Here is a 19,477-nt window from a genome sequence, read left to right on the forward strand (position 1 = left end):
TTACATGACAGATACGCGTCTTACGTTTTCTGTCAGGAGTACCGATCACATAATTTGTTTCGTTAATTTTCTCTTTCACCTCATAAGGACCAAAGAAACGAGCAGAAAGTGAAGACCCTGGAACTGGTAAAAATACGAGAACAGAGTCTCCAGGCATAAAAGAACGTGTAACAGCCTTTCTGTCAAAGTTACGTTTCATTCCTTGTTGTGCATTAACCAGAGATTCTTTAGCTAGCAAACAAGCTTTATTCAATCGGTCTCTGAATTTTGTCACGTAGTCTAGTACATTTGTTTCTGCACCGACATCATTTCCTAAAATTTTGTCTTTTAAAACCTTCAAAGGACCACATACCTGGTGTCCAAATACCAGCTCAGCAGGGCTGAATCCAAGGGACTCCTGCACACTTTCTCTTACAGCGAACATCAACAGAGGGATTCCCTCATCCCAATCATTTCCCGTTTCAAGGCAATACTTTCGCATCATAGATTTCAGTGTCTGATGAAATCTTTCAAGTGCGCCTTGACTCTCCGGGTGATATGCGCTAGACGTACGATGGGTAATCGCTAGAGTTTTCATTACCTGCTTAAACACATTGGACATAAAATTTGTACCTTGATCACTTTGTACGATTTTAGGCAAACCAAATGTTGAGAAAAACTTCACGAGTGCTTTCACAATGCTCGGTGCCGTAATTTTTCTTAGAGGAATCGCCTCTGGGAACCTAGTAGACAAGCACATCACAGTCAATAAAAATTGATTTCCACTCTTAGTTTTTGGCAAAGGGCCAACACAGTCTACTAAGACATGTTCAAATGGAACTCCTAGCACAGGGATTGGTTTCAACGGAACAGGTGGAATAACCTGATTTGGTTTTCCCACAATTTGACATGTGTGACAAGAACGACAATAGCGAACCACATCTTTTTTCATTCCTGGCCAAAAAAAATGCTTCAAGATCCGAGTATAAGTTTTCCTAACTCCAAGATGTCCCGAAAGTGGATGATCATGCGCTAAACATAGCACATGTGGTCGATATAAAACAGGAACCACAATCTGATAAGAAACATCCCAGTCAGAATCCTGCTTTGGTGATACACACCACTTTCGAAGCAACAAGCCCTTGTCAATAAAATAAGCATTCTGCTTAGTCTTAGCCAGATCAGAAGATACAACAGAGTTAAAAGCGGTGATGAGAGTTTCATCCTCTTTTTGTGCAGAAATGAGTTTCTCTCGTGACACTTTTAAAATCAGCGAATCTGAATCAGTCAACATTTCTTGAGATTGATCCATTTTCTTTTGTTTAAGCACTTCAAAATCAAGTTCTTTCTCTCCACTAACTACAGCAGGAAAGAACGAATCACGCAACTCCACTTCTTTCGAGTTCCGCAACTGCGCACGGGTTACCGCACACACAGGAAAGACATGAGGATAAATTTCGTCAACCTCATTTTTCACACAAACTTCTGGTTTGTCCAAGACCTCCAACAAGGGCATAACTTTCCCTCCAGCCAAGTCATTTCCCAATATAAAATCAACCCCTTTCACAGGCAACGAAGTACAAACAGCAACTCGAACAAACCCAGTACACAAGTCACTTTGCAAATGCACCTTATGCAAAGGCACTTTTACACATCCCATCTCAATACCTTGTACAATTACACTGGAACTACACGAGGTTTCATCAGAAAACTGCAACGTATTCTCAACCACAAAAGATTGCATGGAACCAGTATCCCGAAGCACCTTAATTTCTTTTTGCTCATTAGCATCTCCAGAAAAAGAAATTAGACCTTTAAGAATAAACGGTCGATACGTCTCTTCAATTTCATCACCAGAATAAACAGCAGAAGTCTTAAAAGTTTTTACTAAACCTACTGACTTCGATGGTAATTGTTGTTTTCGCTTCAACAATGAACAATCCACAACAATGTGTCCTCTTTTGTGACAATAAAAACACTCGCGATCCTCTTTAACTCGCGGTGGATTAACTTTTGAGCGCACAAAATGCACTCCAGGGACATCAACAATTGGTGGCGAATTTTCCGAACGCGTGGATAAGAAAACATTTTTATGAGTTAAAATGAATTCATCAGCTAGCACAGCTGCATATGACATCGAAGTTACCTTTTGTTCATTCAGATAGACTACCACTTTCTCAGGCAAACAATTTTTAAATTCTTCAAGTAAAATTAGCTCACGCAACGAATTAAATTCAGTCGCTTTGTTTGCTGCACACCACTTATCAAAGAGGGTACTTTTATCTCGAGCAAATTCCACAAACGTCTGGCTAGAAGTTTTCTTATAAGTTCTGAACTTCTGCCTATATGCTTCAGGGACCAACTCATATGCACGAAATATGGCAGACTTTACAGAATCATATTTCAGACTCTCCTCAACAGACAATGTAGAATAAACTTCCAAAGCCTTGCCTACCAATTTACTTTGAAGTAACAATGACCAAACTTCACTAGGCCAACGAAGTGATGTAGCAATCCGTTCAAAAGCATTAAAATATGAATCTACTTCTGATTCTCTGAATTGTGGAACAAGCGCAATGTGCTTACTCACGTCAAAGTTGGAGCGGGATGACTCAACCACCGGAGGAACAGCCGACAAAGGAGCTGGGCCTGACCGTATGTCAGGCTCTCTAGCAGCCTTCGTTGCATCAAGTTCAAGCTGGCGCAGCCTCACCTGCGTCTCAGCCTCGATTTCCAATTTGCGTATCTGCAAACGCAAATCAATTTCAGCCCGACGTGTCTGAGTGCGCTCCTGTGCATCATAATGGAGACGAGCCAAACGAACTTTCAGTCGCGCATCATCTCTAGAATCGAAAGAAAGAGGAGATAAGGGGTCAAATGGTGGCAAGCCAGCTTTCGCATCCGCTTCGGCCTCCACCTCCGCTTCAACGTTAGTTCGGCCACTGCCCACATCTCCCAAATTAAAAGAAGCCACTGCCACGTCACTAGGACTCAACAGACCGGCAGTTTCATCCATCACAACTCTTGACGTCAGAAGAACATTTTGCTCAACTAACTGATCTATTATTCTACTCTTTATCTCAGCCTTACGATTCTGTCTATTTATTGTCAAACTAAAATGGTCAGCTATCAACAACAAATCCTGTTTCCGACACAAGTTAAGCTGTTCCAATGAAGGATTTTTAATAAATTCTTCTAAATTGAACATTTTTCAGGTGCACCGCGAATGTGACTACCTTCCAAAAAAAAAAAAATGTTCTTCACTGCCTTTTAACACAATTCACAACTACTCACATCAGCAATTCCATTTCCACCACCCTAACATCCCTCAACAAATCAATCTATTTCAAGGCATAGACTAATTAACAATTCCTCTTTCCTGAACGGGAAAAGTGAATAAAGTTAAATGATCCTGGACGAGCCCCCATTTAATGTTACGTCTCTGATGTAAATTTAGTCTAGGATTTAAAAGAGGTAACATTAAGATGACATGTTAAAGAAATAAGCCAGGGAAACAGATGGCAATGGAACACATGACACAAATTACACCTCAAGATGGTTTATTCTTCCCAAGATTTTAGTAGTTAAACAAACAAGACAAAAGGAAAGAAAATGGAAGTAAAAGTGGCGCTTAAATCATAAAATAAACATAACAAAAATAATCCCACATACTAACTAATTCCCAAATCCCCTAAACTATTAAAGTAAAAAGATAAAAGAAAAAATCTTCAACGCAAAAGCGTCATAAACTACACTAAATATACAAAGCAAAACATACAGTAAAAGCGCACACTAATAAACTAATGTGTCTAATACATCCAAAAATCTCTACGTGCAAGTATGTAGATCACGTGATTTACTAAACTCTTCCACTCCTCCCTTGTCTTCCAAAACCAGCGACAAGCTGACAAAAACTAGCCATTTACAATGGAGGTTGTGACTAAAACATTAACAAGACATTTACCAAAACCATTAAAGCCGTGCCGTCTGAAACTCCGCCAACTATTGTGAGCCATACAAAGAGCGCAACACACACATTCTGCTGATGCACACAACAATCACAATCCCAAAGCATCACGCCCACTCCCGCTCTTCTCACTGACGTTCTCCTTTTAAACCTCTCGGACGAGAACGTGATTGGCAAGAGAAACATGTCGTCATAGTTGACTAATGATGATTGACAGCAAAGATGGCCAATAGAATCCAAGGAAGACGGTACCTAAGAGCATGAGTGTAAGAACAGCAAAAGACAAAAAGGAAATAACATACAGCACAAAAGGTCGCAGATCGTAACACTGTTTTCTTCTTTCCTTCAGTGATTTAGCTTGTTAACAAGCTTAGACAAGCTGAGAGGACTCTATAAATAATTTATAAGGTCCAGATAAGGTCCAGTATGGTTTATTTCTTTGCTCTTGACTGACATGTGGCATTGCTATGGCCTGCTTTTGGCCCAGATCTGGCAAAAAGCAGGCCATATGGAAATAAGTTTTTAACTTTCTTGTGTTATCCTCGACAGTTCTGATTAATGTATAATGTCATTGTGATGACTTCATGTTATGCATTTATTTATTTTTACTGTCTAATAAATCAAATTAAAAAAAAGCAACCCAAGTGCCATCATTCCACGCTACATGTGGGCCAGATCATCATTCCACATGTGTCAGATGTGGGCCGGATCTGGGCCGACAATATGTTACTATCTGGGAAGAGTCATCTGACTCACCTCACCTCAGTGAAGTATGACCAAAATTCACAGTTTGCGTTCCACTGCATTCTGGTGCCCAGTTATGAGAAAAAAAAATAGTGGTAACCGTGTGCGTCACATCCCTACATTGTTATATTAATTCTGCTACATCACTTACTTCTTACAGCTAATGCCAAAAATCATCAATTAAATATTGAGCTATATATTTATAGAGTATACTTGTTGCTTATGCAATATTTTAGTGAGATTTGTAGACATTACAATTTGTTCAGTTCCGTGTGAACTCTACTGTGCAAGGAAGTTAAGACTTACGGCATCCCTTCTCGTCACTCTTGTCGAAGCAGTCTGGAAACCCATCACATTGCCAACCTCCAGGAATACATTCACCATCGCTGCACATAAAATTTCCTGGAATGTTGCACTCTGTTGTAAAGTTATTTCCAGGTAGAAGCTGGCAATCTGAGGAAAAGAGACAATTGTATTTACAGTTTGTCTATTGAAGATTAAATAACCGGTGAAAGGATTCTAGAAACAACATTCCTGACACAACTGTTAGATAATGGCTCAGCTATCTTCTAAACAAACATGTAATGCAGAACAGAATTTTTTTTTTCAAGATGCAAAAAATAACACTGTATATCTGTACAAATATAAACAGTATAAAATGAAAAATAACCCTCTGCAAAAAATCCCTGTACACCTCCAGAAAACATAACTGTACAGTAACATGAAAGCCTCTGCAATCTGATATAAAAATACATTTTTGATCATTTGTTGAATACATTTATTTTTCTATTACAGCTATTTGTGAGTTTTCAGTTTGAAATGTAGAATTTATTTGAAATTTGCCACACTAAGATTTTTTGTGGAATTGTGGCACTTCTTTGTGACTCACTGTTTGCACTGAATTTTCACTCAGCCATTAAATATTAGCTACCACATCTGGCCAACTTGTAATAACTTGTATCTGGCCTGTAATGGACGGACACTTCCTAACATATTTTATCACCTCATAACAAATGGCACACAGGCAGGAATGCTGTTCTTGTTGTTGTTTACTGTAACATTTGTCTATAGAAGCAGCTATAACTAAACAAATGGCTCAGAGTTATTTATGTATCTATGAAAAGGGTGGAGCAGAGCTTCCTCAATGCAAAAAGCGCAGTGTGCACAGCCTGCTCCCTCGTGCATGTCATTAGCCGTAATAAAACAAGGACATGGCAAGTATCTAAAAACAAAAATAGACAATCTGACAAACAATGTTTCACATGCACAATCAAAAAAACAGCTTCCTGAAGACAGAGAAGCTGGGGATTCCAAGACGTAGGTACCCTTTTATGGTCTCAATGACACACCACAGTCCATTATATGACTGTTGTCAGCCAGCGAAATCGTATAAATCACCCTCCAAAAAGGGTACTTTGAAAAGTAATCAAGTCCATCAATTCCATACCCTACAATAGTCCATAAGAAACTTATGTGTGTTGATAATCAAATGTCCAGTGTATATACAATCCAATGTGCAATAATCCAAAGTGCAAGTGTGAATGGCAAGTGTTCAAAACAAGGTGCTTCACAATCCAGGCAGTGGTTAACATTGACCTGAGTCCCGTTTGGTTTTTCAAGCCCCAAATTTAGGCCATACTGCTCCTTTTAACCTGAGAGGCTACTTCCTACTTCCTGTCATGTGATTGCACACAAAATGTACTATTACATGCAGAGCTGTTGAAACATGTCCCTTATGTGGCAGTGTCACAAATTAGAGTAAATACAAATAGCGTATTGAACAGCAACTTCAGTAACAACAATCCCCATTGCATATGAAAAAGCATCAAGGTATTATATATTTATTTGGACTACAAAACCAACAATCCACTGGCAAATGATGACGCCATATTGCCTGATGTCCTCAACCAGTTTTTGCCCACTACGATACTCAAAAGGAGTAAGTTGCTGCTTCGAAGAAAGTCAATACAAGTAAGGCAGCTAGACCAGAGAGAGTGGTGGGCAGGGTAATCGAAGTATGTGCTGATTGGCGAGTAGAAACACCAGCTTTACAACAGTCACAGAAACCCTTGCATTCTCAGACTTCTAATCTCACCCAGATAGCAACATATTGTCGACCCAGATCCAGATCTGGGCACATGTGGAATGATGATCTGGCCCACATGTATCGTGGAATGATGGCACTTGGGAGGCCTGCTTGTGTTTGCCAGATCTGGGCCAAAAGCAGGCCATAGCAATGCCACATGTCAGCCGAGACACCCCTCGCTGCAGACTGTAGCGCGGTGACGTCAGGTACCTACGTCACGTATGTGTTTACCGCGCATGCGCAAAGTGACGTATGGTATGTCTATAACACGCATGCGCGCCATACTTACTGGCGTTACTGCGCAATGTGCGCATGTACATGTTCATTAACTTCCGGATGTATGGTGGATTCGAGATTCGGTGGCAGTAAGTCAAAGAACATTAATTTACTTATGTTTAAAAAAAAAAAAAAAAATGTGTGTTTGTGTTAACGGCTTGTAGTTGTAAGGATGCTTTGGTCATAATCCTAGAGAGTGTCATTGCAAATGTGTGCGATTTCAAACATTTGACATGTTTTATGATGTGTTAGTATTTGACGTGACAGGGATTCTGCTGGTCTTTAAAGGGTCTTTTAAAGCCTTATTTCGCCTAAAATTAGCCTATAAGGATGTCTTAAAATAGAGCAGAAAGACTTATATTAATGAAGTAATGTCATTGATTGATGCCATTGAATGCCAACATGCGTTGCAAAAAAATGTTGTCATCTTTTTCACTAACATTATAACTAACATTATCAAAGATTAATAGATACTGTAACAAATGTATTGTTCATTGTTAGTTCGTGTTAATTAATACATTAACTAATATTAACCATTGGCACTTAAATTTACCTTCATGTGACTGGCAGAAATCCTGTAAATGTGAGATATAGAAACCTTTACTTGACTGTGAATGTGCTTTTGTTTAGATGCATGCTACTGTCCTTAGAAAAGGAGAAAACATAAAAATAGTACAATGCATCTCATGCTGTGATAAATATCACTGCCCATTTTGCGAAGCCTGGGTCTACAAACCAGTGCACTTGTACAGTGTCAAGAAACATGTGGAGGATCATCTGAAAACAGCTGTTCAGGAAGAAGGTGTGTAGTGTTTGAACATCCATAAACATTATTTTGTGAGTATATTTGCGTTTTCACACTTTTTTTAATATTTCAGATTTTATTATTATCAGGTGCAACTTAAAATGCCACTATTATACGAAAAGCACAATTTAACATTCATTAGTCTTTTTTTTTAATTTACTTTTTTTATGATAGACTGTATTGCACTCAACTGTAAAACTTTCAAATTGAAAAAAAATCTTCAAACTTTTATGCTATGCTTTCTCAAGCCAAGCTAAAATAAATTTTGACTTGACAAACTTTTTTTAATTTAGTTTATTGTTAATGTTGTTTATGAATTAAATCTCTTTGGTAATTTACAGACAAAGCAAATAACACTCTTTTCCTAACACCATCCTATAATACATTTTAAAATACATTTGAAAATCTTTTCCTTGTATGACTCTTTTGACTTAATTCAAAATGATTTAATATTGTTTAAATATTGTTTGTTATTTTATGTAAATTAGGTGTCGTGAACAGGAGTGCATTTTCTGCACAATACAGAGAGAAGTGCCGTGAAGTATTTAAAGACTGCCCACCTGGGTATGTTGGCAATGGCAGAAGGGGAGTCCTGCGTGGGTTTTATTCCTTCAAAGATTTTGAGGGCTACTGCTCAGTTGATTGTTTTATCAGTGATGGAGGTGAATTTCAGAACAAGTAGATGTAATATTTTTGTTGTTGTTCTTGTTTTCTCTCGTTCTCATGTGTCATGTTTATAGTTTTAATTATTATATATAAAAATATATATATGTATATACAATTATTTTGTTTTGTTCTTTTCAATAAAAAAAAAGATCACTGTTATCAGTTTGGTTTTTTGGAGGCACCATGCATAAAATGGGATGTAGACACTGAAAATATACTGTATGTAGTCAATTTAACTTAATACTACTTTATTGGCTTAAATATTCCACAGGCAGAATTGCCAAAGCAACAGAAAAATGTCCATAATTATACTAAATAAACAAGAATCATGACAGAGGAAAGGTTAAAATAAGAAACATATAAGGTGCAGAGTAATGTTACAATATACACAGTGAAATAAAGTGCAACAATGTTAATACCTTGTATATAATACTACACAAATTACAGAATAAACTCTGTAATTCCATATAATTTTACCTCAGACATGGTTAAAATCATGGATTTGTGCTGTACTACATATTACTGTTTTTTCCCCTTCTTTTTTTTCACCTTAGCTTTTTTTAATACTTTTACATTTTATAAGAGTATTATGTTAAGTATGCGCATGCGTTTTAATGACGCGTTACGTCACACACGACGCAAAAACGCCTAACGTCACCACGCAATGCAAATTACACAGGCATACCATACGTCACACTGCGCATGCGCGGTAAACACATACGTGACGTAGGTACCTGACGTCACCGCGCTACAGTCTGCAGCGAGGAGTACTTGTGTCAGCCAAGAGCAAAGAAATAAACCACATTGGACCTGATCTGAGCCACAAAATCTTCATATATTATTTATAGAGTCCTCTCAGCTTGTCTAAGCTTGTTAACAAGCAAAATCACTGAAGGAAAGAAGAGAACAGAAAAAAAGACAAATAGAAACTCAAGAACTACAACTGACTGCAGCCACAGCCTTAGATGAAATCTTAGATAAAAGACATTAAATCTCTGAAGATATCAGCAAAGAAGAATTAAACCACTCCACAAACAGCATTACCAGCTTCACTTATTACTAACCAGATATTATAAATAAAAAAGACACAACAAAAAAACAAACAAAAAAACTGCAAAAAATACAAAATAAATACATGAACCAAAGTTAGAATTAAAGAAAATAATAGGACAATTCAGCTGCATAATTTATTCATGCTGTGATGCATGCTGGGAGTTTTGTACTATTGTACCCAGCATGCATTGCAGCATTACACTTTTTATTGTCACAACTGTTGAGGTTCATGTGTTGATTTATGATGACTTTGCGTGTTATTGTTTAACTTTTTGTGCTTTTTAAAAAATATATGCATCTACTTCTACACTGTTGATCTTACACAGCAGTTTTAAACAGAAAATGTATTATTGGAACAACGCAATCGTTAATGTTAAATGACACTAGTGAATCAGGTATTTCATTATGATTGTAGAACCATCAATAGTTGATTATTATCACTTGATATCATTTTGTCTTTACTTGTTAATGCAAACACATTTGATATTCACAGAAACAAGCAAAGACAAACTAATTGCAATAAGAGTTAAGAGTCCAACTAATGGAAGCACCGATCACCATTATGGTGACGTCAAATGAAACAAACGTTAGATTTAAACCCCTGTTAATTCTTAATCAGAACTTCTGTAGACCTCTAACAGATATAAAGTCAGTCTGGTTAGGAATAAGTGAAGCTGGTACGGCTGGTCACTTAATATAAAGTGGGAAAAATAAATCTAAAAATATGGTCAACGGGGCCAATAAGCTGGAATGGCTAAATTATTTAAAGTACTTGAGTAATGTTATGAGACTGAAATGTTTTATGAGATTTTGTTGCTGCTTGTGTCTGTATTGTGGGATTATAATAAATTATTTCAGCCTTCATAAACACTAAATTGAGATGAAGTCTATATTACTAATATTGCCCACCAGAGGGAGCCATAGGACAACAACCCCTTTTATATCTCAGTTTAAAATCCAATAGATTGATTGAAAATAAATTCCTTATAGTTTCATAGTTTAATAAAGCATAATTTAATCAGGTTTCAAAGAAATGTGTGACCTCCACAATACATACAGATGATTGTTACTTTCATTTTTATAAATCCTAATGATACTTAAATCATTTGTCAAGTTAGTGGACATTGCTGTCCAATTAAAATAAAGAGACAATATTGTTTGACAATATGATATTATCTTATGACAATATTGTAATATTATTTAAATTAATACTTTGATGAAGAGACACTTTTTTCATTTTATACTTGAAAAGAGACATGGTCATTGTATCACTGTATCATTTACATGAGCCGTTGGTACTTGGAACCTTATAATCGCCCCTGTGGCTACATTTTTATTCTAGTTTCTTTTTAAACCTTTTTTCAATGCGGCAATTTACAACTATTAACAATTTGTATTACTGAACAAATAAAATAATGGCAAATGATAGACATACCAATAATACAATATCAAAAATAACAATAAAGCAAAACATATTTTCATTGTTTAACAATAAAAATAAAAATCAAGACTGATCCATTATTTAATCGTATTTTAAATATACGGTAGAAAACTGCAAATTGATAACATTGTTAGAACATTATCGTCTAACATTCTAGTAAAGCTTCCCATCACACTAGATGTGGACTTACATTGCTAAGAAGTCAAATTTTGGTTGAAAGTGAAATCCCAACCTTTGTCTGATGTCAAGCTCCAGAGTAAACAACTCTAAAAACAGCATTACCAGCTACATTTATAAAACAGATTGACTTTATTTCTGCCATACATTTACAAATGTTCTTATTGAGATTAACAGATGTTATGTGTGTGATTTAGTTGGGCAATTTGACTCTTGATTTTTTGCTGTTTTTCTCTAGCTGCTGTAACTATGTTTGTTATGGCCAAAACAGCAAGAGAGATTCATATACTGATTCCTGGTTGTGTGATAAAGAGTTATTTTTTTCAATCTTTGAAATTTTCTTCGGCAGTTTTCTTGCATCTACAACAAAAGAAACACAATTTTCACGATCATGGGGTGAGAATTCTGGATAGAAAAGATAGGGGGTTTGAAACAGACGTAAAGGAAACGATTCATGTAAAGGTGGAGTGTCCCTCTTTGAATAAGAGAGAAGTTTGAGATAAAGATGCATGATATATCTGCCACCATATCGGTATCGGACGATAAATGTAAATTTTTTACTGTTATCAGTATCAGCCCGATAAGAAAATTTGCTAACAAATAATGCATTATTTCCTTCAGAGACACTTTAGATGCGCACTGTTCTCCATGATGGTTTTGAAATGCTTGAAATATGATTGGATTCACTTCAAAAAGGACAATACACTTAAGTGCAACACATGCAAGTCTGTCATGAAGGCTACATACAATTATAATGTGAACAGAAAAGCCAAGACAGAACACCATATAACACCAGTAACGGCTCTTTCGCTATGTTTGGAACGCTCAAAACAAGTTACTGCGTTCTGCCTTTGTTTACCCGGGCATCAATATGAAGTTACGGTGCTGGCTTGGAGTTATACTCAGAATTTGTACTCTGCATTTAACCCATCCAAGTGTACACAGTAGTGAACACACACCCAGAGCAGTGGACAGCCAATGCTGCGGTGCCCGGGGAGCAGTTGGGGGTTCGGTGCCTTGCTCAAGGGTCTCACCTCAGTCGTGGTATTGAGGGTGGAGAGAGTGTTGGTTATTCACTCCCCCACCTACAATCCCTGTCGGACCTGAGACTCGAACCCACAACCTTCAGGTTACAAGTCCAACTCTCTATCCATTAGGCCACGACTGCCTAATTTTTTTTTTTTTTTTTTTATTTTAAGAGGAAAGGTAGAGTACATTAACCTCAAAATAGTGGTAAAAATCAAGTTTGAGCTTACAATTTTTTTAATGTAGATAATTTTCATTACTAAAACATCTAATTGCCAAATTTCCACTGTCCTACCTATAATTAATTTGGCTGGACAAGTAAAAAACTTTAAAGTCATTTTTCTCAGTTTCACACTCTAGCGAGTTAAGGTCTTTTGCCTTTGTAGGGCAGTATAGCACGCAGTAACTGCGTCATTTTGTACATACAAAAGTTGTTATATTTTGTTTATATTGTATAAATATCTCATTAATATCATACATGATGCGTTTCCTTGAGTTAAATAAGCTGCCAGCAAAGCACTTCAGTTTACCAGTGATCATTCAGCAGCTTCAGCGTGTGCAGCTTGAACAGCAATCCACATCTTTAACAACTATAACTGGGACTGTCATATACATAACATTATAAAGAGAATATTACCATAATAAAAGTGGTGAATTCTTTGGGTTTATTTGCCGTGATTCAGTGCATTGTTACGGGAAGAGCCAAGAGCGCATCCACGAGTAACACAACTGACTAGTGCATAACTTAGTTCATGATAACTTGTGCATTTCCATCTTTTTGTGCATATATAAGTTATAATATTATGTTTATGTTCTATAAATATCTGATTCTCATATAACCTAATTAAGCCGCAAACAAATGATCTCATTCAGATCTTCAGCTACAGCGGACGCTGCTCAAACAGCAATGCTGCTATTTAAAATAGTGGTATTCATTTGTTACTTTTTCAAAATCATTGATGCATTATAAATAATAACCACTACTTTTATTTTTCTCCTATTATTTTCATCAATAATATGGTTTAGTAATTAAAATCATTACATTATTGTTTGTGCAGAGGCTATTCCGTTTTATTGATACATGGCGCATGCATTTTGATTCTTTACACGCAAGTAATGATGTCCAATGACTTGTTTGCATTATTTATGCATTATTTTATTTATTTGACTTTTTATGAGAAAATTTGGTAATAGGAGAGTAAAATTATTTTTAAAACATACACTGTTTAAACTAGGCTGCTTATGTTTAAGTGTTTGGGGCGTGGCTTTTTATTTATTTATTTTTTTAAATCAGGCTCTCAAAAATTTAGATTTATAGGCCAATAAATCGGTTATCGGCTTTCGAATATAAAGAATTATCGGTTATCGTATCTGCCAAAATTTCATATCGGAGAGATCGGGGTGCTCCACCCGGAGAGGAGGGGCACCATCACGAGCAGTAACACCATCTACTCTATAGACGCATTCGACTTGAAGCGGTGCTGTGCAGAACGATCACTGTATGACATCAAAGTACTACGAAAGCAATGAGAGCGCAGACAGATCCTTATGCTTTCGAATCGCTCTCGCGGTAGTTTGATGTCATACACTGATCATTCTGCGCAGCGCCACTTCAAGTCGAACGCATCTTAGACCATGGCTGTCTACTATCATACAACTCTTACTATTTCTGCAGTATCCAGTTATGTATGCTGTGCATAGTATGCAAATTTTCTGTATGCATGGAATACCCGGATGACCTACTTTATTTGCCTGAATCTGCTAAATATAATTCAAGCACACTGAAATCAGTACAGAAGCTGTGTTCGGAATGGCATACTACCATACGACTCCTACTATACTGCAGGATGCTATGTGTATATTGTGAATAGTATGTGAATTTTCTGTATGCATGGAGTTCCCGGATTACCTGCTACATTTGCTGAAATTTTATGTACATATAGAATATAGACGATATAGAAATAGATATAGAAGACACTGCATGGGGTACTGTTTCCCAGAATGCAACGCGCTCCATGTGACGCTTCATCTTGGGACTGGAGGCGGGGAATAGTAATTATGAATGTAACACTTTTATATGTATTTTATCAATATTTTCTCAATTACAGACTTATACAAAGTAGTATTTTGTCTGTTTTCAAAATGTTATATTTAAAACATTATTATTTAAAATGTGTAATTAAAAAAAGTTAATTTCTGAGGAAAAATTAATAAGGTCGTGTGACAAAAATATATTTGTTCCTGTTTGATACTGTGACTTGACCTTTATCAGGACTCGACTTGACTTGCTTGAGCCACTGATTATCGAACATATTAGTTACAACTCAAAAGCCCAGAGACATCGATCAGCGGTTGTATATATTTATAATGACAAACATCTATTAGTGAACTGATCATTGAGAGTGAACATACACCCATAGAGTGTCTAATCTCTGATTTAATGGATGTTGTGTTGATTATAGTCTAATCTAAAAGCCAGTGGTTCTCTGACGGTCAGTTAATATAAAGAACTTTCCAATCAGCTTGTCCACAAATAGTTTTCATCTATGGTAGTAATTAGACTCACACAGACATCAAGAATCAGCATATGAACCTCAACAATGGTGACCATTAAAAAAAAATCAATATATATCGTATCGCAACCCCTGTATCGTGATACGTATCGCATCACCAGATTCTTGCCAATACACAGCCCTAGCAGAATATCAGGTGATGTCCACTTCGCAGGGTACAATGACTTACGGTCGAACAGACCAACCGTCAGACGTGATAAGATATATATATGAAAAGTGCAGAGCGGGGAGGGCTCGAGGACTATAATTGGAAACCGTTGATGTAGCCTATTGTAGTAATTTAATTTTGTCTCTGGTAATCTGGTTTTTGAGCGTATGTGCGTTCAGGGTCAGGGGGCGTGGCTTTGGACGGCGATTGCATGGAGGGTGGGACGTTCGCTTTCAGTGCTATCAGGCTAAAGTTAGCATTTTCCGAGATCTCCTATTGCATCTTTACACTGCAAAACATGCAACTGCACATTTTCCAGTTTATGAAACCTTTTGAGTCTCAAATACTAAAAAATGCTATTTTCTTGAAACTACATAAAAACCCTCGTCAGACCAACAAAATTACTGCAAATGTTGTTACAACTAGTCAAAAACAGTTGTCTGAACAAAGCATTTCATATTGTTGAAATGTTAAAGCTTTGTGAGCTCCCAGCATGCATTGCAGCATGAATAAATTATGCAGTTACTGTTTTAGGATTGTTGTTTTGCTTTTTGCTGTTATTTACACGTGGTTTGTAGAATGTTTTTTAAACGTTCTCATAATAATGGGTGAATTCGAGTCCAGTGTCGAGTCCTAGTTTTTAAATCAATTGAGCAGAGGTGGGACTTTTAAAGAGTTGAAGATAATGAGATAATTAAGTGACTAATTAAATGATGATTGTGCATTAGTGATGAACACCTGCTGTTATTGAGAATTTCAGAGGATCAGATGTTGATGTTTTATTGGTTAAAATGATGTCACCATCATGGAGATCAGTGTTTTAGTTGGGCCCTTGACACCTGTGTTAGATCTCTCTCTGTAGCAATGCATGTGGTGTTGTAAAGCAGAGAGCTCAGTGCTGTACATTAAGCATGTGTTAGCTGCTTTTATGATGAGCTGGTGTTATTACAAGTAAAGTTTATTTTTGTTTTACTTCTCATTAAATGTTTAGGTGTTGCGTAATCAACCCTGTGAAGCTACAGCTGGCAGAAAAAGAGCTGCTCTAATAGTTATTGAGAATGATTTTACACCCATAATGCATAAAAAAAATCAAGAACCAGCATATGAATCTCAACAATGGTGACAATCAACAAAATGCTTCATGCTGGGTAAGACCATAGTAAAAATAATGCACTGCAGTATAAATAATTATTGTCACCACTGTTGAGGATCATATGATAAGTGTTCATGTCTAAAAGCCTGAGCTGTTGCAGATCTTTATCTTCAACACTGAAGCACTATATATATATTTTTTTTTTTTCTTTTTTTGAGGAGGGGGCGTTACAGTTCTGTAGCAGCTGAGTGTGCGTATGTTAATCTGCTACTTCAAGCTTTTGGTTCATCAATGCACAAATGTTTGCTGTGAAACAATATTGCAACTGCTTAGAAGCGAACAATTTTAAATTATTAAGAGGGTTAAGAGCCCAACTAAAGTAAGCACTGACCACCATTATGGCATCATGTGTGTTTTATTTTTCTTAAAACATCATTTAAACTTCTGTTAATTCTCAATTATAGCTTCTGTAGACATACAATAAACTCAATCTGGTTAGTAATGAGTGAAGCTGGTGATGCTGTTTGTGGAGTTGTTTAATCAGATCTTGAGAGATTTAATGTCTTATTTCAGTTGATTTCATTTGTGTCTGAAGTCAGTTGTAGTTCTTGTGTTTCTCTTTTCTTCAGTGATTCTGCTTGTTAACAGCAGTTGTGCATCACTAATGATCAATTACCATTTAATTAATCACTTAATTATCTCATTAACTTTAACACCGCTTCAGTATTAATTTAACTATTTAGAGTGGGACCAAATGTTCTCTGAATAGAGTTAATTTTACTCTGGGGAGTTTACTGTGCAGGTAACGAGTTCAAACAGGTGCAATTAATACAGGTAACGAGTGGAGGATAGGAGGGCTTCTTAAAGACAAACTAACAGGTCTGTGAGAGCCAGAAGTCTTGCTGGTTGGTAGGTGATCAAATACTTATTTCATGCAATAAAATGGAAATTAATTATTAAAAAATCATACAATGTGATTTTCTGGATTTTGTTTTAAATATTCTGTCTCTCACAGTTGAGGTGAACCTACGATGAAAATGACAGATCTCTCCATTCTTTGTAAGTGGGAAAACGTGAAAATCAGCAGTGTATCAGATACTTATTTGCCCCACTGTACATTTTAGAGAGCAGCGAAAATTTTCAATACAACAGCAGAGTATTAGGATAACTGATAGTAACAAACAAACAAAAGTCCTCAAAATTATTGAAAATAATTAAACTGTCAGTAATAAAAAAAGCAAAGGACAAATGCAACAGAATAAAAATATACCAATAAAACAAACTGTGCTTTAAAGCAACACCATGTAACTTTTGGAGCTCTAGCGGTTAATAAACAGATCCCGCGGAAGAACATTCTAACTGGAGCTACTTCTCTCAGTTTTCTATGGCGATTCACGCAGCCAGGTATGTGTTACTCCGCAGCGGTGACGACCCGACCAGGCTACAATAGTCCAAATATAAGCACTTATTAAAAGTGTACCGTAGTGATTCGAGATAAGACAAAAACGCGGTTTCTAATGTAAAATAAAACAGCATGGTCTTCACTGTAAGAATTAAACTTACTTTGTTTCTTATTAAAGCTACAAAAGTCCTTCACTCAAGAGCAGTGTGAGATTTTGAATTTGTCTTTTGTTGTTTGATTAATATTAAGTACACAGTCACAACAGGAATATAGCCCGCTGTCACTTTAAGAGCCGATGAGAGTTCAGGGCGAATAATCACAGCGATGCATTTTGACACTTTTTTGCTTGTAATTGACCATTTAGGCATGCAGCTTGACCTACAGGTGATGATTTTACTGATTTGCATTTGAAATTGGGCTTTCATGCTGGAGTAAATGCGTACCGCTGGAAAGGGGGGTGGAATGGGGTGCAATAATAATTTTATCTCGATTATTGTATTTTCATAATCATCGGAGGCCAAAATCAATTATTATTATTTTATTATTATTGCACTCCCCTTATAATTACGATCTCACAAAGTTCTGTTATACTCAAAGAAGCTTTACACTTTACAATGAATCTCTTATTTACATTGTGTCTACACAAACACAAATACACACTGGAGCATTTGCCAAATCTGTTTTTCCAAATCACATGGTGCCCTAAACTGCTGCTTACCTCAATCGTTGTTTAAGTCCGTTCCTGTACCCTTCATGTCCATATTCACTACCACACCAGTCAAAGAGGCGACAATCGAGTTGTTAGGCATTGATCTATGACTGTGCAGGTCTTGTGGTCATGAATGTATGTTTTTGGACTAACAAGGAAGTATGATTTATTGTACAGTGACCTCTTATGTAAAAAGATAAAGGAATTTTGATTTCTTAATTTATCTAAACTGAAGTTTAGCAAGCATAATAATAATAATAATTATTATTAACTCAGTTTGGTTTGTTGTGTGTTGTCTGTGCTAATAATTTATATAAAGAAACTGTGCACATACGCATTCTGCGGTGAATACAAACGATCAAGATGCATGCATGCGCATAATGCCACCATTTTCACAAATTTGAGTTTTGAATTTTGAAAACCAATTTCAAAACTTTGCTTTGTAGGACCCCCCAAAAACATGTTGTGTAAATGAATGGCCAAAATGCATAAAACGTTTCCGGTTTTAGTTGAAAACGTTATTGTGCAAATGCCCTCAGTGTGTTTAAAAGCTCTAGCACTTCCTGCAGGGTTTCTGCAGGGTTTAGTCGGTCATAAAAAGGTCTTAAAGTCTTAAATTTGACTATTATGATTTACATTTATGACCTACACGAATTACGAAAAATAACTTCAGACAATAACTCAAGAACACAGGAACAACACTTAACAATTGTAACATTGTACAAATATTTTATGGTTTCAAGCCAGTGTTGCCAACTTCTTTCGATGGAAAGTAGCTGAAGCCAGTTTGAAAAGTCGCTAAATGTCGCCAGATGACGTCTTGCGCTAATTAGCATATTCTTGACGTCATCGCGTCATATTGCCTTTTACATTTGTTTGTCTCTCTGTGCTCATACTGTATTTTAATTAGAGTTGTGACGTTGGCGAACGAACCGATTCTTTTGAACGGCTCATAAACATGAACGATGCGAGCCGAGTCGCGGCTGGGGGGGAGCCGTTCTTTCTGTCGTTCTTTTTTTCCTATGCGTGTTTCACACAGATGCACACAAATGAGCTCCTCCGCGAGACAGAACAGTTATAGGGGGAGGGGCGCACCCAGCGCAGGGGTGCTACTGCCTAACAGCATGATGATAGTTGTGCACGCATCCTTCACGTGAGTACTCCAGTGGAAAAAAACCATTGGGTAGGAGCGGAGCCATGACTTGTGCACGCTGCCGTCACATGAGGTAATAATCAATATTTCAGAATAATTCAAACTCAGATATTGGTGTGTGATATCTGAGTTTTAATTATTTGACTACAAATCTCACCTCATCATTCCTCCCAGTGATT

General features: G+C 36.7%; 1 protein-coding gene across 1 annotated transcript in view; it reads right to left on the reverse strand.

Annotated features, from left to right (window-relative positions):
• ldlrad3 (low density lipoprotein receptor class A domain containing 3) overlaps positions 1 to 19,477 on the reverse strand; it is a 91,532-nt gene that overhangs the window by 68,205 nt on the left and 3,850 nt on the right. Inside the window, exon 2 of the mRNA XM_079411949.1 lies at positions 4,997 to 5,143. Within this exon, the coding sequence (XP_079268075.1) occupies positions 4,997 to 5,143 (147 nt within the window). The remainder of the gene's footprint in view (positions 1 to 4,996; positions 5,144 to 19,477) is intronic.

This window comes from Barbus barbus, assembly GCF_936440315.1.
Source record: "Barbus barbus genome assembly, chromosome: 48".
Taxonomy (NCBI): domain Eukaryota; kingdom Metazoa; phylum Chordata; class Actinopteri; order Cypriniformes; family Cyprinidae; genus Barbus; species Barbus barbus.